At 45.0% G+C, this 25,267-nt stretch overlaps 1 protein-coding gene across 1 annotated transcript; it reads right to left on the bottom strand.

Moving 5' to 3' along the window:
* Nucleotides 1-13,207: 13,207 nt before the first annotated feature.
* On the bottom strand, nucleotides 13,208-23,670 carry LOC147092532 (GPI-linked NAD(P)(+)--arginine ADP-ribosyltransferase 1-like). Its single transcript, XM_085975599.1, has 2 exons — nucleotides 23,560-23,670; nucleotides 13,208-14,073 (listed from the first exon to the last, which is right to left on the bottom strand). Exons 1-2 carry the CDS (start codon nucleotides 23,603-23,605, stop codon nucleotides 13,208-13,210), a joined length of 912 nt encoding a protein of 303 aa, XP_085831725.1. The 5' UTR covers nucleotides 23,606-23,670.
* Between the last annotated feature and the right edge of the window lie 1,597 nt (nucleotides 23,671-25,267).

The raw sequence follows: 25,267 nt of genomic DNA, 5'->3' as shown, positions 1-25,267 counted from the left end.
GACGGCATGCCGGAACCCCACGAGCCTTCGCCGACCACGCAGACACCAGCATCAACACCGGAGAATGCAACACCGCCGCTGCGACGATCAGAAAGGCTTACGAGGCCTCTGGACAGACTGACTTACCAGAACTGGTAGTACACTTCACCCCGCCGGACTCAAATCTAAACAAGGGGTGAATGTGGTAAACCACTTTTGTCGTTCACTATCGTTACACTATAGTTATCACTGTTATATCATTATCACTGTTCACACTGTTGTATCACTATACGAGGTCGCCTCTTGTCGCGCTGTTATACCTGGGCTGACCACTGCTGACTCCGCCCATGGCTCCACCTACCTGCCCAGGTATAAATGTGGTCGACTGGCTGATATTCCTCCTTGTTGGATCCGATCACCCACGAGGGTGGGCTCTGTTATTTAGCCAATAAAAACCTATAGTTACTTTCTTAACTCGTCGCTTTTCATTGGATGAATTGATAGGTATATCACCCGCGCAACCACTTAAATACTCCCCAGACAGGAAGTGCTCCCGGCAGCCTGTCCCTGCAGGAAACAAGTTGCCGGAGGAAAGGGCCCCCGGCTGGGGGCGGCTGCTGCCGGCAGTGTGCCTGCGTAAACTGTCCGTGCCGCCGTGAGCGGATTATGTCCAAGGGTGGCGTGTCGCCACACCGCCACCTTTTTTAGAACCCTGGGATGTCGGCCGTCAGGTCCAAGGGATGTATTGGCTTTTAGTATCATTAGTTTCTCTCCTACTTATACTCTACTGTTATTAATTACGTTAAGTTCCTCACCCTCATTAGACCCTTGATACCCCACCATTTTTAGTATGCTTTTTCTGTCTTCGACTGTGAAGACAGATACAAAATATTTGTTTAACGTTTCTGCCATTTCCTTATTCTCCATCATAATTTCTCCTTTCTAAGTCTCTAAGGGACGAACGTTTAATTTTGCCACTCTCTCCCTTTTTATAGACTTGTAGAAGTTCTTACAATCTGCTTTTATATCACAGAAGAATCACAGAAACCCCACAGTGCAGATAGAGGCCATTTTGGCCCATCGAGCCTGCACCGACACATATCCCACCCGATCCCCGATCCCCGTAACCCCTGCACCAACACATATCCCACCCTATCCCCACGTATTTAATCCCCCTAACACTAAGGGTCAATTTTATCATAGCAAATCAACCTAACCCGCATATTTTTGGACTGTGGGAGGAAACCGGAGCACCCAGAGAAAACCCCCGCAAACACGGGGAAAATGTGCAAACTCCACACAGACAGTCGCCCGAGGCCGGATTCGAACCCGGTTCCCTGGTGCTGCGAGGCAACAGTGCTAACCACTATGCCACCGTGCTGCTAGTTTCTATCATATTTTATTTTGTTCCCTTTTAATCAAAGTTTTGGTCGTTCTTTGCTGGTTTCTGAAACTCTCTCAATCCTTAGGCTTACTATTATTCTTTGCAACATTATATTCTTCCTCTTTCAATCTAATAGTATCCTTAACTTCTTTAGTTAGCCACGATTCCATCATTTTTCCTGTGGAGTTCTTGTTTCTCAATGGAAGGTATTTTTGTTGAGATTTATGAAATATTTCTTTAAATGCTAGACACTGCTTACCTACTGCCATACATTTTGATCTATTTTTCAAATCTACCTTCGCCAACTCGCCCATCATACCTATGTAACTGGCTTCATTTAAGTTTATGATTCTAATTTCGGACTTAGGCATGTTACTCCCAAAATAACGTGAAATTCGGTCATATTATGATCACTCTGCCCCAGAGGATCCTTTACTATGAGATTGCTAATTCACCCTGTCTCATTACACAATATAAGATCTAAAATAGCCTAGAATAACGTTTCAAGTCTGACGAAGGGTCATAGACCTGAAACATTAACTCTGTTTCACTCTCCACTGATGCTGCCTGACCTGCTGAGTATTTCCAGCATTTTCTGTTTTTATCTAAAATGTCCTATTCCCTTGTTGGTTGCATGACGTATTGTTCTAGGAAACTGTTCTGGATATGTTCCATGAACTCGTACTCCAGAGGGTGAGGCGGTGGTGAGGTAGAGCAAGGTGTCATCTGCAAATATATTTACCCTGATGCTGTTTTTGTGGATGAGGTCGCCGAGGGGAAGCATGTAGATGAGAAATAGGAGGGGGCCAAAGATAGATCTTTGAGGGACTCCTGGGGTAAAGTGCGGGAGCAGGAAGAGAATCCATTGCTGGTGATTTTCTGGCTACGACTGGACAGAAAAGAATGGAACCAGGCGAATGCATTCCCACCCAGCTGGACAACAGAGGAGAAGCACTGGAGGAGGATGGTGTGGTCAACCATGTCAAAGCCTGCAGACTGGAAGAGGAGGATGACGGCCATGGTCACAGTCACTTAAGATGGCATTTATGATTGTGATAAGGGCCATTTCAGTACTGTGGCCATGGCGGGAACCTGATTGGAGAGACAGATATTATTTGGAATGGTTCCTTTAATGTAAATATATATCAGGTAATATGGGTAATATGAGGTAATTGTTAAGGTGTGCCTAACTTGTCAGCAGCAGGCTCATTAGGAAATCATTCGGCCTCAGTTCTTTAATTCACACTTTAAAGCATCGGCATTATGTTAAAAGTGTTAACAAGAATCGTTAAAAGTTGCAAAAAATGAATAACATTCATTTATTTTATTAAGGCTGCAGGAAACAGCAGCTTGAATTGCTGGTGTTTTAATGTTCCATATGAAAGTAAGTTTTGAAAATCTTAAACTAGCGGAATAGCCGCTGCAAACACTTGAACCCTGGGCCCTCATATATAAAATCTGGTGCTCCACCTGATCGAGCCAGGCTCAGGCTTTCAATTTCACACAGCGACCTCCACTGGCTGAAATGGAACATTACATCTTTCACATTCCACATTTCCCTCTACATTCATCCCGCGTGTACAAAGCATTTCTCTCACAAACCCACACTCACCGCCTGCCACAGGCCTCACTTCACAAATAATATCCCACCCACCCACTGCTCGCTCTTTAAAAATGCTTCAATACAATACACAGCGCACAGTAATGGATCGAGTTTGCATTAAGAAACAGTTAACTCTGCTTCAGTAACGTGTGCTGCCGGGGAGGGAGAGAAATGTTAAGAAAAAGCACAATCTTTAACAGGCTCAAATGCTAAAAGAGCTGTACAAGACCAATGAACGAAGCTGAATTTATTGATGATTACTCATAACCAAACAGCAAAACCTATGGAAATTGGGAAGTGAAGATGTGGGGCACAGGTTAATGGAACCCTGCTTCTGGCGACTCTTTGGTAGAGCAATGCAATTAATCCACTCCCTGTTCTTTTCTATTACCCGGTAAAAATATTTCCTTCAAGTATTTATACAATACTCTTTTGAATGTTACTACTGAATGTGCACTCACCACCCTTTCAGGCAGTGCATTCCACATCATATCAACTCACAGTGTAAAAAATGTTTCTTCATGTCGCCTCTGGTTCATTTGCCAATCACCATCAAACTGTATCTCCTGGTTACCGACCCTTCTGCCCCTGGAAACCGTCCCTCCTTATTTACTCTATCAAAACCATTGGTAATTTTTAACACCTCTATCAAATCTCCTCTTAGCCTGCTCTGCTCTAAGGAGAACAACCCCAGCTTTTCCAGTCTAGTCACATGAGTGAAGTCCCTCATCCAGGGTACCATTCCAATCAGTCTCTTCTGCACCCTCTCCAATTCCTTGATACCCTTCCTTAAGTGCGGTGCACAGATTTGGACAGAATAGTCCCGTTGAGGCTGAACCAGTGTTTTGTAAAAGTTTAGCATAACGTCCTTGCTTTTGTACTTTTTTTCTCTATTAATAAAGCCAAGGATACCATAAGCTTTTTTAACAGCCTTCGCAACTTGTCCTGCCACTGGCAAAGATTTGTGCATATAAATCCCATGTTGGGCTTTATGTCAAGGCGGCTGAAATATTGTGTATATTGTGTATATTGTGTTACCGTGTTACTAAAATTTGATTAGACCCCACTTTGATTACTGCATTCAGTTTTGGGTAATGCACCTCAGGAAGGACAACTTGGCCTTGGACAGGGTGCAGCGCACAGTTACCGGAATTATACCAGCACGAAAATGGTTACAATGTGAAGACAGGCTGTATAGACTAGACTTGTATTCCCTTGAGTATATAAAATGAAGGCGTGATCTAATTGACCTAATTAAGATGATGAAATGAGTTGATGTTGCAGATAGAGAAAAACAATTTGCTCTCGTGAGGGAATGCAGAACAAGGCGGCTTAACCTTAAAATCAGAGTTAGGCCATTCCGGGCTGATGTCAATAACCACTCCTTCATACACTTGGAAGCGGAAATCTGGAACACTCTGCCACAAGAACCTGGTGAGGCTGCGGCTTCAATGAACATTTCAAAACTGAAATTGGCAGATTTTTGTCGCAAGGGTACTAAGGGTTAGGGAACTAAGGTGGGTACATGGAGTTAAGATGCAGATCAATCATGATAGGACCGAAGGGCGGAGGGCTTGCGGGCCTGACTGGCCTACTCCTGCTCCTATAATCCTAGAAAAAGATGAGGCAGTGAGGTTAAGGAGGAGGGAGTCAGATTGGGGAGAAGCGAAGAGATTGAGGAGTAGCGATCAGATGGAAGAGGAGAGATCAGATTCAGGAGAAAGCGTCATTTCAGTTCGGAGCAGACTCGGGGCAGTTTGATGGCTGTTAGTGTGTTTGAGATAGAATTTGCTAAGAGAAGAGCTGTCGAGCTGAAGCAATGGGGTGACGGTGCATTTAATCAGGGGGCAGCTGTGGGCAGGAAGTGAAGAGAATGCAATTCCCTACAACAGCCACTCAGTATTGCTGTTTCCTTGGCGGTTTAGCGCCCGGATAGTTCAGTCGGTAGAGCATCAGCCTTTGTGTTCTGGGGTTCAAGTCCCTATTCACCCTCTGCTTTAATGGATACCGCAATTTAAAGCATCGATGTTAGATTATAACTCTATCACAAAATCGTTTTGAATTGAAAAATATTCATGCATTTTATTGAGACAGCAGGAAAGATCAGCGTGAATTGTTCGTGTTTTATGGTTCTCTACGAAAGTAAGATTTGAATGAAGGAAATATAAGATCATGGCTGATCAGTATCCGAGCTCCAGCCACCGCCTTGGCTCCATATCCTTTTATACCCGTGTCTAGCAAAACACAATCGATCTCCGATTTAAAATGATTAATTGAAGTTTTCTGTGGGAGAGAATTCCACACTTCTACCACCCTTTGCATGAAGCAGTGCTTCCTAACTAGTCGCGTGAATATCCTGGCTTTGTCTATCTGGTGCTGACACTTACCCTTACTCCGATGTGCAGCAGTGCTCAGACAGAGAGACATTGGAAATCTGAGAACAATTTTAAAGTGTAAGAAGGAGTTGCATTTATACTGCGCCTATCCCACCCACAGGACGTCGCAAAGCGTTTTACAGCCAATTGAATACTTTCTCAAGGACACCGGGGAGAGCTCCCCTGCTCTTCCCATTAGATGAGTAACTTTACAGCGTCAGCCTTGTCTCAGTTGGTTGGTGCACTCACATCTGAAATCGCGAATTAGTCTCTGGTTCAAGTCTCACTCCAGGGATTTAAGCATTCAATCTTGGCTGACAATCCACTGCAGTACCAAGAGAGCGCTGCACTGTCGGCAATTCCAGCTTTTGGACGAGACGTTAAACCGCGCAAGCACACTCAGGTGGACATAAGCAATTTCACGTCCACTCTTGGAGAGAAGATTAGAGGAGTTCTTCCCAGTGTCCTGGCCCAATATTTACCCCACTGATCATTATTTCATTGGTGTTTGTGGGATCTTGCTGTTCGAACATTGGCGGCGGCGTTTCATACATTATGTGGTGTATGTGCCTTTAAGAGCAATTATGGTGTATGTGCCTTTAAGAGCCCCAGGTGGGCGTAATGCCGGTAATTGCCACTTGGGCTATATAAGCCTGTGTATTGTGTATATCCTTTAGAACCCCCCCCCAGACTTGCTTAGTAAATACCTATGAACCAATTCCTGTCTTCAGTGTCTTTATCTACACACGGACACTACAGTGGCGACAAAGTGGAAACAGACTTACCTGCAATTCGGCAGCACCTCAAGGACATCGATTCCTCCAGCATCCAGGAGACTCAAGGAAGTAAGAGAAACTGTGGTTTCACCAGCTGGCCAAGCTGGTGACAGGTACTGCGCTAATCCTTCCTGGGCGTTAGGCTGGAGCTCCAGCGGCGGGCTCTACAGCTGAGATAGGCAGCGAAATCGGAGGCAAGCAATAACGGACTGGGAGGGTGCACTCAAGAGACGGCCGGCGCGGCAAGCAGGTCAGCGTTTAGACCTCCGTCGGGAACGGGTCTCCAACAGTGAATAAATGGAAACCACAGTAAAACAGCGTTGTTATCGGTAGCAGCGGCGGGAAAGCGCGGGAAGCGCCATATCGTTGCTACAGAGAAAAAAAAGCGCGGGAAGCACCATATCTTTTCTGAAATGCCTAAATCTGGTAATATTGAGGCTTTTGATGGCGAAATAGAAGATTGGACCACATACGTGGAAAGAGTAGAGGTGTATTGCACTGCAAATCGAATAACAGATGAAAAAAAAGCTTCAATACTTCTGAACTTAATGGGCGTGAAGACATACGGGCTGTTACGAAATTTAATCACTCCAGCCAAACCAAAGGACAAGACTTTTAAAGAAATTGTTGATACCCTGCAGGAGCATTTAAACCCAACACCGCTGCTGATAGCGGAACGATTCAAGTTCTTCAAGAGAAATCAACACAAGAATGAAAGTAACGCTGATTACCTAACCGAATTAAGAAAGCTATCAAAGTACTGCCAATTCGGAGCAGGACTATCGGATTATCTTCGAGACAAATTTGTTTGCAGTCTCTTAAGTGCAGGAACACAAAAAAGACTGCTTTCTGAAAAAGATTTAACATTGGACAAAGCTTTCAGTATGGCTGTATCATACGAAGCAGCAGCAAAAGGAGCTGCAGAGATACAACAAGAGACACAGGACTTCAGCACCCATAAAATGACACAGGAGTTCGGAAGATGTTATCGCTGCGGCAGATCCACCCATAACCAGAGGGACTGCTGGTTCAAGGGCAAAGCAATGTGGTAAGATTGGACACATTGCACGGGTATGCCAATCTGGACAAAATAAATCCACTGACAGAAAACAAAAAATCAATAAAGTACAGGAAGGTACAAATGATGACGGACAATAGCTCCGAAGACCAGAATAGCGATAGCGACTCCGGAAACAAGAGACTAAGCTGTCTCAAATTACATAATGTACTTGCCAAAGAGGATTACCAAACCATTTGGGTTACCCTCACAATAGCAGGGTCCCCAGTTAAAATGGAGCTAGATACAGGATCAGCTCTAACCGTATTTTCTACCGCTCTACCGCTATTTTCACATATACCTCTAAAAGAAACATCCATTATCTTAAAAACATATACGGGGAAGAAAGTCTACCCCAAAGGAAAAATAAGGGTGCCTGTGGTATACAACGGCAAAGAAATACAGAAGTTGTATTTATACATTCTACAAGATGGTGGTCCACCGTTGTTGGGACGTGAATGGATAAGGAAGATACATTTAGACTGGCACTCCATTCAGGCACTGACGGTGACCAGTAAGGAAAAAAACAGTGATGACGTCATACCTGAACGATTAAAAGACATCTTGGCCAACGCCAAAGAAGTGTTTCAAGAGAAACTAGGAACCTTGAAAGGCATCACCGCCTCAATAAAAGTGGAAGATACAGCAATTCCAAAAATTTTTAAGGCAAGACGCAATACGTCCGGCAGTCGAGGCAGAGCTGAAGAATTTGGAAAAGGCAGGCGTATTATCCAAAATAGATTGGAGCGAATGGGCAACACCCATCGTTCCAGTCATGAAAAAAACATTGAAAAATAACTCTGAGGAACAGAAAAAAATTCGCATCTGTGGGGACTTTAAGGTGACTGTAAACCCGGTCCTTCACATGGTACAGTATCCTCTTCCGAGGATAGAAGATATTTTCGCCTCACTTTCCGGAGGGGAACGTTTCACAAAAATTGACTTGGCACAGGCATATCTACAGATGGAGGTTGAGGAGACCTCTAAAAAGTATCTCACAATAAACACACACAAAGGCCTGTACCAGTACAATCGACTGGTTTTTGGAATAGCATCAGCTCCAGCTATCTGGCAAAGAGCTATGGAGCAAGTCCTGCAAGGGATTCCGGGGACTCAATGCTACCTAGACGACATCCTTATAACAGGAGAAAACGACAACGAGCACCTTGCCAATTTGGAGCAGGTGCTCACTCGGCTGAAAGAACGGGGCCTACTAGCAAATCGCCCCAAGTGCGAATTTTTCCAATATTAGATATCATATTGTGGTCACATAATTAATAAGGAAGGGTTGCATAAGTCACCTGAAAAAATTGAAGCAGTTATAAAAGCCCCAGCACCTGAAAATGTCTCACAATTAAGGTCATTCCTGGGATTAATAAATTACTATCATAAATTTTTACCGAACTTATCAACTATTCTACACCCTCTTAATGATCTCCTACAGACAGGAGTGATTTGGAAATGGAACGAAGACTGTAAACGTGCCTTCCATAAATGTAAAGACTTAATCACATCCGAGAAAATTTTGGCTCATTACAACCCATCACTACCAATCAGACTGGCGTGCGATGCATCCCCTTACGGCATAGGAGCGGTATTGTCCCATAGATTCCCTGATGGCTCGGAATAGCCGATAGCTTTTGCGTCACGCTCATTGAACTCAGCTGAGCGTAACTATGCCCAGATCGACAGAGAAGCACTCAGCCTGGTATGGGGAGTGAAGAAATTCAACCATTACCTACACGGACAAAAATTTACCTTGCTGACTGACCATCAACCTCTCATCTCCATATTCAACCCTAAAAAAGGTGTTCCCATTATGACGGCACGAAGACTACAGAGGTGGTCCCTTTTTCTAGGGGCACACCAATACAACATTGAATACAAAGGGTCAAAACAGCATGGGAATGCTGACGGTTTATCACGCCTACCGTTGCCAACGATAGAAGAGGCACCTACAGTAGACCCAGTAGAGATATTCCACTCTACCATAGTGGAATGTCTACCGGTGACAAATTCTGCCATTGAAAGGGAGACAAGAAATGACCCTACTCTCTCACGGGTCTACGATTTAACAGTGAAGGGATGGCCAGCACATGGCGAACCACTGTTGCCAGCATTCTCGCAAAGAAGAGAACAGCTGTCAGTGTGCCGAGGAACCTTGATGTGTGGGTCCAGAGTGGTGATTCCACCCAAACTCCAGGATAAAGTGCTAAAGGAGCTTCACGAGGGGCATCTGGGTGGAGTGAAAATGAAGAACCTAGCTAGGGCGTTTGTATGGTGGCCAGGTATCGATGGAGACATCGAAGACATGACCAAGAGCTGCCTAGGATGCCAGAAGGCCCAAAATGCTCCGCCACAGGCCCCTCTACATCCATGGGAGTGGCCCTCATCTCCCTGGCAAAGGGTGCACATCGACTTTGCTGGTCCATTTATGGACTCAATGTTCTTAATCGCAGTTGATGCACACTCCAAGTGGCCGGAGGTAATAAAGATGTCCTCCACCACCACGGAAAAAACCATCACAGTATTAAGGACCATATTTGCCAGGAATGGGCTGCCGGAGCAGATATGTTCTGATAATGGACCGCAATTTGTGTCTGAAGAATTCAGAAAGTTCTTAAAGAACAATGGGGTAAAGCACTACACGTCCGCCCCATACCATCCCGCCACCAATGGATTGGCTGAAAGGTTTGTCCAGACCTTCAAGAAGGCCATCAAGGCCATGGGTAATTAAGACATAAAACTTCAGCACAAGGTGGATAACTTCTTATTTGCATATAGGAATGCAACGCATATGGTTACTAACCAAACTCCCGCCATGATGTTCTACAATAGAAATCTAAGATGCCGGCTGGATTTGGTCAAGCCCAACATCCGAAGGGACGTGGAGAACCGGCAGTTTCAGGGCATGAATGAAAGGCCAACTAGGGCCTTCCAGATAGGCCAACCGGTTTTGGCCCGGGACTACCGTACCGAGATATGGCAGCCTGGAACTATCTGCACACAATTAGGACCACTGATGTATACCGTGGACATCGGAGACAGCATAATAAGGCGCCATGCTGACCAAATCATCAAGTCATCCGAAAAGGGACAACCTACACCACCACTCTATACATCTAACGATGAAGTAGAGATACCCATATCTACCTCTGATCCGGTGATACTGGAGCCCGATGAACCCGACACTGGCCTTCAAGCCGAATCAGCCTTGCCAGAAGAACCTACTACACCACCAGAAACTACTACACCCCCGAAGCGTTATCCGGACCGAGTCAGGAAGCCTCCTGAGAGACTAACTTATAATTAATTAATACAGCAATGTATACTATTTTGCATATAACATGTAATTAATAATTACTTAAAAATATGATGTACTAGTTAGCTAGAAGGGGAGGAATTGTGGTGTATGTGCCTTTAAGAGCCCCAGGTGTGCGTAATGCCGGTAATTGCCACTTGGGCTATATAAGCCTGTGTATTGTGTATATCCTTTAGAAACCCCCCCCAGACTTGCTTAGTAAATACCTATGAACCAACTCCTGTCTTCAGTGTCTTTATCTACACACGGACACTACACATTACAACAGTTAAAATGTACTACATTGGTTTTAAGGCACTTTGGGATGTCCTGAGGTTGTAAAAGGTGCTATATCAATGCAAATGCGTTCTTTCTTCGAAAAGTGATATGGGATCTTCCACATCCACCCGAGAGGGCAGAAATTAATGGAAGGAAAAATCGGCAGGGTTGAATAACGGGGCAGTCATTTCGCTATCGCCCATTTCACACTATCGCACGAAATCAACATTAATGGAGTATCACTGCATTTAATTTGGAACCGGTCCCTGGTGTGAATGCTGGGCTCACTGACTAGACTCGCACGACAATAGTGTCTTGGTAACACGCTGGAGAGTTCCTGGCACCCGCGCTCTGTTAGCTAAGATGGCACACAGTGAGGGGGAAGGAGAGAACAAATCAGGCCACTTTTCCATATATTCGCAGAATGCTTCGTTTATTTTAATGCAAATCAATCATCTTACAGTATATCAGGACACGGAATGTCAGTAGACTATTGCCCAGTTGCTCAATCAAGATCTGCTAAAGGAGTTACTTCTAGTTATGTTTTTTAAGCTTTGCAGCATCGTAAAGCACCTGAAACACACATTAAAAACGCATTGCCCGCAATGTACAGAATTAGGACACATTTTCTGAATCCTGATTCAGTGCCAAGAAATGCGAGGCATAGAGCTGGACGCCTCCAGGTCCTCCGTGCCCAATGAATGCCCCGACAGGGCATAATGGGATAAGTCCTGTTGATAACTTCCAGCACCGCAGATCAAAGCACCTGCATTCCCAAGGTCAGGGATGGGTGATTTATACAATAGGAGGAAGAAATGTTCATCTATTGCAGTTATTCGAAATCAAGGCATTTGCACCGAAATCAAATAGCTTTAGGCGTAAGGGGTAATGATTTATTTTTCATTCGATACTTCATTTGTTCAGCAATATATAAGATAAGGAGATATCAGGTATTTGAGAGCCGAGAGTGAATTCCTGTTGCAGTTTGGCAATGCTATATCTGTGGGCTGAGGGCGTGAACTCATCAACTACTGGACATTCCTCGCAGTCTGTCTCTCTGTAGTCTTCCCTCTAGCAATTAATCTGCCCATCTTTCTCTCTCTCCTGTCTACATTACTGTATCCTTAATCCACTCATTCCTCTGCCTTTTTTCTGTATCAGCAACTATCTGTGCTCACATAAACAGGGGAAGGTATTCACACACACAGGGACATGTTCTGACATACACAGAGACAGATAGGGACAGGTGCTGACATACACAGGCACAGGTGCTGACTTAAACAGGGACAGTTAGGCAGAGGTACTGACAGACACAGAGACAGGTAGGTACAGGTACTAGACGTACACTGGGACAGCTAGGTACAAGTACTGATATCAGCAGCGACAGGTAGGTACAGGTACTGAGATAGATAGGAACAGGTAATGTCAGGAACTTAAATAGACAGAGACATGTGGGGACAGGTATTGATATACGCAGACACAGGTAAGGATATTGTACTCACATGCAGGGACAGTTATGGACAAGTATTAGCAAATACAGGGAAACGGTCCTGACATATTTGGGGACAGTTATGGAAAGGTACTGCCACACACACAGAAAGCTACTGACATACACTGTGACAGGTGTAGAAGTTACAGACATGCAGATGGTCAGGACGGACAGGAACAGACATATACATTTAGGGATAGATTCTGACATGCACAGGGACAATTATCAAGCATTTCCCAACAATTATCAAGCATGTCCTATCAATTATCAAGAGTGTATTATCAATAATCATGCCTGTCCTATCAATTATCAAGAGTGTATTATCAATTATGAAGCATGTCCTGACAATTATCAAGCATGTCCCAACAATTATCAAGCGTGTATTATCAATTATGAAGCATGTCCTAACAATTATCAAGCATGTCCTATCAATTATCAAGAGTGCATTATCAAATATCAAGCCTGTATTATCAATTATCAAGCGGTTCAATCAATTATCAAGCATGTATTATCAATTATCAAGCGTGTATTAGCAATTATCAAGCGTGTCCAATCAATTATCAAGCGTGTATTAGCAATTATCAAGCCTGTATTATCAATTATCAAGCGTGTATTATCAATTATCAAGCGTGTCCTATCAATTATCAAGTGTGTATTATCAATTATCAAGCGTGTATTATCAATTATCAAGCGTGCATTAGCAATTATCAAGCTGTGCAATCAATTATCAAGCGTATATTATCAATTATCAAGCGGGTATTATCATTAATCAAGCCTGCATTATAAATTATCAAGCGTGTATTATCAATTAGCAAGCGTGTCCTATCAATTATCAAGCATGTCCTATTATCAATTTTAAAGCGTGTATTATCAATTACAAGCGGCCATTGCGGGTTATCAATTATCAAGCGTGTCCTATCAATTATCAAGCGTGTGTTGTCAATTATCAAGCGTGTATTATCAATTACAAGTGGTTATTGCGGGTTAGCGAAGAGATAGCGGTGTTGTTAAGCTGAAGAAGCTCCCAGCTCTTAAAACAATGGCAACATTTGGGGCACGTACCCTTTCCCCTTTTGAATTCCAGTGCACCCTTGCGGATTTTTTTCACGGTCACTGGGATGCCCTTGCACCCATTCGTTGCCAGAGTAATTTTGCGCCAGCTCCACTTATTCCCCTTTACCCACAATAGCGTGCTTTTGACCGTAAAAACTTCAATGGGCGGAATGAGGACCTCATTTTCAAACGGGACGGACGAGAATGCCCTGATTGGAACCCCCAACTTGGACTCGATTTCAAACAGCGTGTTTTCCGCTTTAGCATGGTTCATGAATGTTTTCGCTACATATAGATCCAAAGAAGACGACGCAAATTGTCCCAATCTCACGTTACCTCCCTTCCTGGCATTGAATAGATTCTTGACTCCCCTATAGGTCTTATGCCTATTACTCTTTAACTTATCCAGGGCGACGGAGAGCAGGTAATGGAAGCTTTTGAAGTGGAAATCCTTCAGATAGATGGCGTCACTTGCGCCGTACTCCCTGACTGCGGCGTCAAACTCACTGTACAATTGGGAATGTTGACTGTAAGCGTGAATTGCCATCAGGTGCTCCCTTCTCAAGCTGCGCGGGGTTTTATATTTTGGCCCAAAAACTTTGCTTGCATTATTCCACACCTCGAGGAAGTCTTTTTTGTCAGCCCATTCCGTGCTGATGTAACCAAACGCCGCCTTGTCGGCTGCCTGGGTCTTAGTGAAGATGTAAGTGGATGAGTTCATTGCCATGTCCAGTTCGATGGTTTGTTCTCCAGCTTTAAAAGCTAGAGTGCCCCGAGCTGTGAAACAAAGTGGGTTGTTCTTACAACTCATAATGGAGGAAATAATGGAACATAAGATAGACAAAGTTCAGTAACTGTTTTTTATTCATTTGTTCACCGGGTGTGGTCGTCCCTGGCAATGCCAGCATTTATTGCCCATCCCTAGTTGCCCCTGAGCCGCCTTTTTGAACCGCTGCAGTCTTTGTGAAGGTGTTCCCACAGTGCTGACTTTGTCGTAAAGGTTTGCTACAACTGAATGACTTTCTACGCCATTTCAGAAGGCATTTAAGAATCAACTACATTGCTGTGGGTCTGGAGTCACATATAGGCCAGACTGGGAAAGGGCAGCAGATTTTCTTCCCTAACGGACATGGTTTCATGGTCACACAATTTGTCACCATTACTGAGACCAGCGTTCGCTTTTTCAATTTCAAATTTATTTTTGTGAATTTAAGTTCCACAGCTGCATGATGGGATTTGAATTCACGTCTCTGGATCATTAGCCCAGGCCTCTAGATTACTAGTCCAGTAACATAATCACTGTGCTACCATACCAGCGCTTTCCAGCCTAGGATATGTTAAAAAAAAGTTGGGAAATTGCAGATGCTCCAGTCGTAATTTTCAAAAGGCCTATAGCTTCAGGAATTGTACATTTGGATTGGAAATTTATAAATGTCTCTCCATCATTTAAGAAGGGAGTCGGGAGAGAAAACAGGAAACAGCAGACATGTCAGTTTTACCTCAACTTGGTATCTATCGTGAGAGATAGAATGACGGAGATCTTGCACAGCTCTGAGCTGGTCAAAGAGAGTCAGCGTCGAATTGTGAATGGTGTGTCATGTCTAAATAATGTAGTTCATTTTTCTGAGGACGTGACTAACGCGGCCTACAGGGGATAGTCTATGGTTGTTGTTTACATGGCCTTGCTGAAGGCATCTGAGAAGCTCCTGCACAAAAAGATTATTAGCAAAACCTAAAGCTCATAGAAAAGGAACTAAAATCTGTTTAGGCCCCAGCTGGAGTATTGTGTTTGATTTTGGGTACCAAACTTTAGGAAGGATGTCAAGGCATTGGAGAGGGTGCAGAAGATATTTACTAGAAATTATTTTTCACTTATGGGATCTGGGCATCGCTGGCATGGCCAGCATTTATTGCCCATCCCTAATTGCCCTTGAGAAGGTGGTGGTGAACCAACTTCTTGAACCGCTGCAGCCCTTGTGGTGAAGGTACTCCAACAGTGCTGTTAGTTCCGGGATTTTGATCCAGCGACGATGAAGGATCAGCGATATACTTCCAAGTCAGGATAGTGTGTGACTTGGAGGGGAACTTGGAGGTGGTAGTGTTCCCATGCACCTGCTGCCCTTGTCCTTCTAGGTGGAAGATGTCGCGGGTTTGGGATATACTGCGGAAGAAGCCTTGGTGAGTTGCTGCAGTGCATCTTGTAGATGGGACATACTGCAGCCACGGAACGCCGGTGGTGGAGGGAGTGAATATTTAGGGAGGTGGATGTGGTGCCAATCAAGCAGGCTGCTTTATCCTGGATGGTGTCGAGCTTCTTGAGTGTTGTTGCAGCTGCACTCACCCAGGCAAGTGGAGAATGTTCCATCACACTCCTTACTTGTACCTTGTAGATGGCGGAAAAGTTTTGGGGAGTCAGGAGGTGAGACACTCGCTGCAGAATAGCCAGCCTCTGACTTGCACTTTTGCCACAGTATTTATGTGGCTGGTCCAGTTAAGTTTCTGGTCAATGGTGACCCCCCAGGATGTTGATGGTGGGGAATTCGGCGATGGTAATGCCGTTGAATATCAAGGGGAGGTGGTTAGACTCTCGCTTGTTGGAGATAGCCATTGCCTGTCACTTCTGTGGCGCGAATGTTATCTGCCACTTATCAGTCCAAGCCTGAACGTCGTCCAGGTCTAGTTGCATGCGGGCATGGACTGTTTCGTTATCCGAGGAGTTGTGAATGGCACTGAACACTGTGCAGTCATCATCGAACATCCCCAATTCTCACCTTATGGTGGAGGGAAAGTCATTGGTGCAGCAGCTGAAGATGATTGGGATGAGGGACTTCAATTATGTTTAGAGATTGGAGAAACTTGAATTCTTCTCCTTCAAGCAGAGAATGTTAAGGGGAGATTTGATAGAGGTGTTCAAAATCATGAAGGGCTTTGATGGAGTAAATAAGGAGAAACTGTTTCCAGTGGCAGAAGGGCCGGTAACCAGAGGACACAAATTTAAGGTGATTGGCAAAAGGACCAGAGGTGACATGAGGAAACACTTATTTTGCGCAGGGAGTTATTGGGATCTGGAACGCATTGACTGCAAGGGTGGTGAAAGCAAATTCAATCTTATCTTTCAAAAGAGAATTGGATATATATTTGAAAAGGGAATAAATTCACAGGGCTATGGGTAATCAGCAGAGGAGTGGGAGTAATTGGATGGTTCTAATAAAGAGCCGGCAGAGACACAATGCACTGAATGATCTTCTTCTGTTCTGTATCATTCTATGATTCTATGAACCTAGAAACGTGTGCTGGTAATTGGTTGTCAGGAAGGAGACGCAGAATATGGATAAAGGAAATGCACTCTGGTTGGCGGGATGTGATAATTGTATTCCACAGGGATCTGTAATGGAACATCAACTTTCTAAAGTAAACGTTGATCCCTTAGAGAATGAGACAGGGGAATTAATAATTGGATCAGTCTTCACGGTAGGAGACACTAAAAAAAACAATAATAACAGATAATCAAGGGGCGATAGGGAGGGAGGAACTTAAATCCATCTCTATCAATAGAGAAAAAGTACTGGCAAACTAATGGGGCTAAAGGCTGACAAGTCCCCTGGACCTGATGGCCTGCATCCTAGGGTCGTACAAGAAGTGGCTGCAGAGATAATGGATGCGTTGGTTGTAATCTACCAAAGTTCCCTGGATTCTGGAGAGGTCCAAGCGAATTGGAAAACTGCAAATGTCACACCACTGTTCAAGAAAGGAGGGAAACAGAAAGCAGGAAACTATAGGCCAGTTAGCCTAACATCTGTCATTGGGAAAATGTTGGAAGCCATTATTAAGGACACAATAGCAGGACATTTAGAAAATCATAAGACAATCAAACCGAGTCAACATGGTTTTATGAAAGGGAAATCGTGTTTAACAAATTTGCTGGAATTCTTTGAGGCTGTAACAAACAGGGTGGATAAAGGGGAAACAGTAGATGTAGTGTATTTGGATTTCCAGAAGGCATTCGATAAGGTGCCACATAAAAGGTTACTGCACAAGATAAGAGCGCACAGGCTTGAGGGTAATATATTGGCATGGATAGGGGATTGGCTAACTAACAGAAAAAGAGAGTCAGGATAAATGGGTCATTTTCCGGTTGGCAATCAGTAACTAGTGGGGTGCCACATGGATCAGTGCTGGGGCCTCAACTATTTACAATGGATGAAAGGACCGAGTGTACTGTAGCCAAATTTGCTGATGATAAAAAGAAAAGTGGGTTAGCAAGTTGTGAGGAGGACACAGAGTCTGCAAAGGGAAATAGATAGGTTAAGTGAGTGGGCAAAAATTTGGCAGATGGAGTATAATATGGGAAAATGTGAGGTTATCCACTTTGGAAGGAAGAATAAAAAAGCAAATAATTATTTAAATAGAGTGAGACTACAAAATGCTGCAGTACAAAGGGATCTGGGGTCCTCATACATGAAACACAAAAATTTTGCATGCAGGTACAGCAATAATTAGGAAGGTTAATGGAATGTTGGCCTTTATTGCAAGGGGTATGTAGTCTAAAAGTAGGGACATTTTGATGCAACTTTATAGGGCGCTGGTGAGACCGCACCTGGAGTACTGCGTACAGTTTTGGCCTCCATATTTAAAGAAGGGTATATTTGCATTGGAGGCAGTGCAGAGAAGGTTCACTAGGTTGATTTCTGGGATGAAGGGGTTGACATATGACAAAAGGTTGAGCAAGTTGGGCCGATACTCATTGGAGTTTAGAAGAATGAGAGGTGATTCTTTTGTAGGATAGAGTGTACCTTTAGGATTAAGTAAGCATCATTAAGATTCTATAACCATTATTATATAACTATAATATGTGAAATTGTATTTTAAACACATAAAAAGCCTGTATAAAATGGCGAATGGATGAGACCAAAGTAGGATGCGAACATTATGCCAACCTGACTAAAAACCTCTGTTTTAAATCACTGAAGAAATTGAATGTGGTGCTGAATAAACACGGAGACTGTCGGTGAAATGGAATTCGGTAATATTATGGAAAAGAGATAAGAGATAGAGGAGAGAGATAGGAGTTGGAGCCTTCATTTTAGAAACTGCAGAATAGAAAAACTGTTCAGAAAACCCCTCAAGGATGTTCTGTAAATTGAAGTTCTTAGATAAGGGTATTTTGTTCTGCACAGAAAGAGGCCTAGTGGAATTAATGAGGTCATAAGATGATTGGCAAGGAGAGGAGGGACATTTACTGGGTGTCAGAGAAGCTAATTACTGCCACGTAAGCAAAACGGGAGAAAATGGGTATAAAAATGCAGATATTGAACACCGAAAGCAGCGTGAAGCCAGAGGAGGAAGAAGAAGCTTCAGTCAACAGAACACAGCAAGAGAATAATGAGACAGCACCATAGTCACTCAGAAGGAATGCCAGGGTTCGATGAAGAGACTGCGACTATCTTCTTGTTAAGTATGACTTCTTTGAACTGGATATTTAATGCTTAACAAATCAGTTTTATTTATTAACAATATACCTGGACCCAGATTGGTTTGTGTAGTCGGGGACAAATTATGCTAAAGAGCCTTTAAAAACTAGATATTGAAATATAAAGGATCCTGAGGGGGATTGACAGGGTGAGAGGATGTTTCCCCTAGTGGGGGTATCTAGAACTCGGGGGCATAGTTTCAGAATAAGGGGTCGCCCATTTCAGACAGAGATGAGGAGGAATTTCTTCTCTCAGAGGGTCGTGAATCTTTGCAATTCTCTACCCCAGAGATCTGTGGAGGCGGAGTCCTTGAATATATTCAAGGCAGAGAGTGACAGACATTTGAACTACAAGGGAGTCAAGGGGTATGGGGAGAGCGCGGGAAAGTGGTGTTGAGGCCAATATTGGATCAACCATGACGTTATTGAATGGTGGAGCAGGCTCGAGGGCCGATTATGTTTCTTTCTTTCTAACCATATATATTAATGATGTGGATGAAGCAATCGAGAGTTGTACTGTATATCCAAGTTTGATGCTGACACCAATTTAGGAGGGACAGTAAGTATTGCAAATGGGAGCAGAAAGTCACAAACTGAAGTAGTCAGATGAAATGAGAGGGGGAAGGCTGTGGGAGATGGAGTTTAATCTGCGGTAGAGTGGTCATTAACGTTGGAGCAGAGACATAAAGGGAGTATTTTCTTAATGCCATGAGATTGGAAGCTGGAGTTGTGGAGGAGCAAAGAGATTTGTGTGTCCAGGTATACAGTTCAAAAAGAGCTAGTACACAGATACAGAAAGGGATCAAACAGGCTTTTGGAAAGTCGGCCTGGCTAACATTAGAGCTCAGCATTTCTGAGGAAATATCGGGAAGAAACTGTTGATGCAAAGCATAGCAGAGATCTGCAATTGGCTCTGAAAAGGCTGTGGATTCTCGGGATCAAGACTGAGAGGAACAGATTTTTCTCACATGAGAGGATCAAAGGAGCATGGAGACAAAGTGGGTAAAGGGAGGATTGCATCATCAAGTGCGAATTGAATGGCAGAACAGGCTGAGGGACTGAATGCCCTCCTCCTCTTCCTAAGTAAGAGACTCCAAGGTCTGAATGGCCTCCACCTGTTCCTATGTAGCAGAGTTGAGGGACTGAATGAATTCCTCCTGTTACTGTGTAGCAGGGCTGAGTGACTGAATGATCTCCTCCTGTTCCTATGTAGCAGGGTTCAGGCACTGAATGATTTCCTCCTGCTACTGTGTTGCAAGATTGAGGAGCTGGATCGCCGACTCCTCTTTCTGTGTAGCGGGGTTGAGGGGCTGAATGGCCACGGCCTATTCCTATGTAACAAGGTTGAGGGGCTGAATGACCTTCTCCTGTTACTGTGTAGCAGGGTTGAGGGGCTGAATGACCTCCTCCTGTTCCTGTGTAGCAGGGCTGAGGGACTGAATGACGTCCTCCTGTTCCTATGCAGCAGGATTGAGTGTCTGAATGACCTCCTCCTGTTACTGTGTAACGGGGTTGAGGGGCTGAATTGCCTCCTCCTGTTGCTGTGTAGCGGGGTTGAGGGGCTGAATTGCCTCCTGCTGTTACTCTGTAGCTGGGTTGAGAGGCTGAATTGCCTCCTCCTGTTACTGTGCAGCTGGATTGTGGAACTGAATGGCCACCTTCTGTTCCTATGTAGCAGGGTTGAGGGGCTGAATGGCCTCCTTCTGTTACTGTGTAACTGGGCTGAGGGGCTGAATGGCCTCCTTCTGTTCCTATGTAGCAAGGTTGAGAGGCTGAATGGCCTCCTCCTGTTAATATGAAGTTGGTTTGAGGATCTGAATGACCTACCGTTACTCTGTAGTAGGGTTGAAGTGCTGAATGATCTCCTCTTCTTCTTATGTAGCATGATTGAGGGGCTGAATGTCCTCCTCCAGTTCCTATCTAGCAGGATCGAGGGGTTGAATGGCCTCCTCCTTTTAATATGAAGCTGGGTTGAGTGTCTGAATGACTTCCTCCTCTTGATGTGCAGCAGGGTGCAGGGGCTGAATGACCTCCTCTTGTTCCTATGTAGCACAGTTGGATGACGTAATGACCTCCTCCTGTTACTGTGTAATTGGGTTGCGGGGCTTAATGGCCACCTTCCTTTTGTTACTGTGTAGCAGGGTTAACGCGCTGAATGACCACCTCATCTTACTGTGCAGCAGGGTTGAGGGTCTGATGACCTCCTCCTGTTAATCTGTGGCTGCATTGTGGGGCTGAATGGCCTCCTCCTGTTACTGTGTAGCGGGGTTGAGGGGCTGACTGACCTCCTCCTGTTAATCTGTAGCTGCGTTGTGGGGCTGAATGGCCTCCTCCTGTTACTGTGTAGCTGGGTTGAGGGGCTGACTGACCTCCTCCTGTTAATCTGTAATTGCGTTGTGGGGCTGAATGGCCTCCTCCTGTTACTGTGTAGCGGGTTTGAGGGGCTGACTGACCTCCTCCTGTTAATCTGTAGCTGCGTTGTGGGGCTGAATGGCCTCCTCCTGTTACTGTGTAGCTGGTTTGCGAAACAGAATGGCATCTTCAGTTCCAATGTAGCAGGGTTGACGGGTTGAATGGCCTCCTCTTGTTAATATGAAACTGGGTTGAGTGTCTGAATTACTTTCTCCTCTTACTGCATAGCAGGGTTGAGGGGCTGAATGACCAATTCCTGTTACTGTGTAGCTGGGTTGAGGGTCTGAACTTCTTCTGTTCCTGTGTAGCAGGGTTGAGGGGCTGAATGACCACCTCATGTTACAGTGTAGCTGGTTTGAGGGGCTGACTGGCCTCCTTCTGTTACTGTACAACTGGGTTGAGGGGCTGAAAGGCCTCCTTCTGTTCCCATGCAGCAAGGTTGAGGGGCTGAATGGCCTCCTCTTGTTAATATGAAGCTGGTTTGAGGGGCTGAATAACCTCCTCCTGTTACTGTGTAGTAGGGTAGAGGTGCTGAATTATCTCCTTTTGTTCCTATGTAGCAGGATCGAGGGGCTGAATGGCCTCCTCCTATTCCTATCTAGCACAGTTGGATGACTTAATGACCTCCTCCTGTTACTGTGTAATTGGGTTGCGGCGCTGAATGTCCACATTCTGTTCCTATATAGCAGGATCGAGGGGCTGAATGGCCTCCTCCTGTTCCTATGTAGCCATGTTGAAGGTCTGAATGACCTCCTGTTACTGAGTAGCGGGGTTGAGGGGCTGAATGACGTCTTCCTGTTACTCTGTAGCTGGGTTGAGGGGCTGAATTGCCTCCTCCTGTTACTGTGCAGCTGTGTTGCGGAACTGAATAGCCACCTTCAGTTCCTATGTAGCAGGGTTGAAGGGCTGAATGGCCTCCTCCTGTTACTGTGTAACTGGGTTCATGGGCTGAACGATCTCCTCTTGTTCCTATGTAGCAGGATTGAGGGACTGAATGGCCTCCTCCTGTTCCTATGTAGAAGGATCGAGGGGCTGAATGGCCTCCTCCTATTAATATGAAGCTGGCTTGAGTGTCTGAATGACTTCCTCCTCTTACTGCGTAGCAGGTTTGAGGGGCTGAATGACTGCCTCCTGTTACTGTGTAGCAGGGTTGAGGCGCGGAATGACATCGTCCTGTTCCTGTGTAGCAGGGTTGAGGTGCTGAATGGCCTCCTCCTGTATTTATGTAGCACAGTTGAATGACTTACTGACCTCCTCCTGTTACTGTGTAATTGGGTTGCGGGTCTGAATGGCCACCTTCTGTTCCTATGTAGCACGGTTGAGGGACTGAATAACCCCCTCCTGTTACTGTGTAGCAGGTTTGAGGGGCTGAATGACCGCCTCATCTTACTGTGCAGTAGGTTTAATGGGCTGAATGATGTCCTCCTGTTCCTATGTAGCTGGGTTGAGGGGCTGAATGGACTCGCCCTGTTACTGTGTAACTGGATTGAGGGGCTGAATGGCCTCCTTCTGTTACTGTGTAACTGGATTGAGGGGCTGAATGGCCTCCTCCTGTTCCTATGTAGCAGGATCGAGGGGCAGAATGGCCTCCTCCTGTTAATATGAAGCTGGGTTGAATGTTTGAATGACTTTCCCCTGTTCCTATGTAGCAGGGTTGAGGGGCTGAATGGCCTCCTCCTGTTACTGTGTCGCTGGGTTGAGGGGCTGAATGACCTCCTTCTGTTCCTATGTAGCAGAGTTGAGGGGCTGAATGACTTCCTCCTCTTACTGAGTAGCCGGGTTGATGGTCTGAAATGCTTCTGTTTCTATCTAGCAGGGTTGAGGGGTTGAATGATCTCCTCCTTTTACTGTGTAGCAGATTAGAGGGACTGAATGTCCTCCTCCTTTTACTGTGTAGCAGATTAGAGGGACTGAATGCCCTCCTCCTGTTCCTATGTAGCAGAGTTGAGGGTCTGAATGGCCTCCTCCAGTTACCATGTAGCAGGGTTGAGGGGCTGAATAGCCTCCTCAGTTCCAGTGTAGCTGGGTTAAGGGATTGAATGGCCTCTTCCTGTTCCTTTATGGCTGGGTTGAGGGCTGAATGGCCACCTCCAGTTCCTGTGTAGCTAGGTTGAGGGACTGAATGGCCTCCACCTCTTACTGTGTAGCTGGGTAAAAGGATTGAATGGCCACCTCCTGTTCCTGTGTAGCTTGGTTGAGGGACTGAATGGGCCTACACCTGTTTCTATGTAACTGGCTCGAGGGGCTGAATGGCCTCCTCCTGTTCCTATGTTCCCGCTCAAAATCTTGCTGCAGCTGGAGTTGTGAATTACATTTGGAAAATTGGGCACATTACGAGTAAACTTTCCTTTTAGACCAAAATGCAGAATGAAAATACTTACTGTCTAAACACAAAGAGAGAAGCACGATGTACACCACAAGCTGCATTGTTTCCTTATTCTGGTATCTCCAGGTGAGATCACTCAGACCGATTGGTTTCCCTTCGGGTTTCAGTTCTGTTGTTTTTCACTGTGATCGGTCGGTCGTCGCAGCACAGGAGTCCCGGTGATCAAAGCGGCTCAACGATCCTGAAACAATATAAACAGGAAAATGACACTTTTAAAATCAGTCCAATAGTCCCACTTCCCCAAAGCCCTAAAAATCTTCCTTTTCAGGTATTTATCCACTTCCCTTTTTAAAGTTATTATTGAATCTGCTTCCACCGCCTTTCAGGCCGTGCATTCCAGATCACAACAACTCGCTGCGTAAAGGCATTTTTCGACACGTCGTGCTTGATTCGTTTGCCAATTAACTTAAATCTGTGTCCTCTGGTTACCGGCCTTTCTGCCACTGGAAACAGTTGCTCCACATTTACTCTATCAGGCCTTTCAAGTTTCTGGACACCTCTATCAAATCTCCATTAACCTTCTCTGCTCTAAGGACAACCATCACATTTCTCTATTTTTTGCATGTAAATGAAGGCCCTCATCCCTGGTGCCATTCTAGTAAATCTCTTCTGTGCCCTCTCCAAGGCCTTGACATCCTTCCTAAAATGTGGAGCCCAGATTTCGACACAATACTCCAGCTGGGGCCTCACCAATGCTTTATAAAGTTTCAGCATAACCTCCTCGATTTTGTTCGACTATGCCTTTATTTTTAAATGCCTTTGTAACAGCCTTAATTGACTTCACGCTTCTCTGCATTAAATTTGTGTCCGCCCATTTTGCCAGCCTGTCTATGTCTTCCTGAAAATTGTTACTATTCTCCTCACTCTTTACTACATTTTCGAGTTTTGTGTCATCTGCAAATTTGAAATGATGCCCAAGCCCGTGTCATTAATGTATATCAAAATGTGAATACGACCACTGGTCATTCAAGGAAAGCATCTCCCCATTGCAAAGTTGTTGCTAAGAATAATCGGCTGGAATACATGTGACTAACACAAATCCTAATTGAAGCACTCTGTCAGTTTTAATAGACAACCTTTCATTCAGCCACAGCAGGGAGCCCAGAATTCTGTGTTGCCTGGCAGATGCCAAGGTTAGGGCTGGGCTGGGAGGGGGGCTCAAGTATGGGTTGTCGATTTGGAAAGGAAGGGTGATGGGCCAGAAGCCCTGGTCTCTGTTGTCACCAAGCAGAAACTCTACTGGCCGGCCATCTGTTTCCCACCCTCCATAAAATTGAGCTCACCCAAAACTTGGCTGCCCCATGTCCTAACTCGCACCAAGTCCCCTTCACCCATCACCCCTGTGCTCGCTGACCTACACTGGCTCCCGGTTAAGCAACACCTCGATTTTAAATTTGTCATCCTTTTTTCAAATTCCTCCATGGCCTCGCCACTCCCTATCTCTGTAACCACCTCCAGCCCAACAACCCTCCGAGATCTCTGTGCTCCTCCAATTCTGGTCTCTTGTGCGTCCACGATTTTAATTGCACCATCATTGGTGGCCGTGCCTTCAGCCACCTAAGCCCTAAGCTCTGGACTTTCCTCCCTAAACTTCTCCACCTCACTCTCTTCCTTTAAGATGCTCCTTAAAACCTACCTCTTTGACCCAATTAATATCTCTTTTTTGGTCCGGTGTCAAATTCTGGGGCTGATTACGCTCCGGT

The sequence above is a fragment of the Somniosus microcephalus genome, unplaced genomic scaffold (assembly GCF_052327205.1).
Source record: "Somniosus microcephalus isolate GS21.2 unplaced genomic scaffold, FLI_Smic_1.0 unresolved_chr2, whole genome shotgun sequence".
Lineage (NCBI taxonomy): Eukaryota > Metazoa > Chordata > Chondrichthyes > Squaliformes > Somniosidae > Somniosus > Somniosus microcephalus.
The sequence above is the reverse complement of the archived record's forward strand: the minus strand, read 5'-3'. Positions and strand labels throughout refer to the sequence as shown.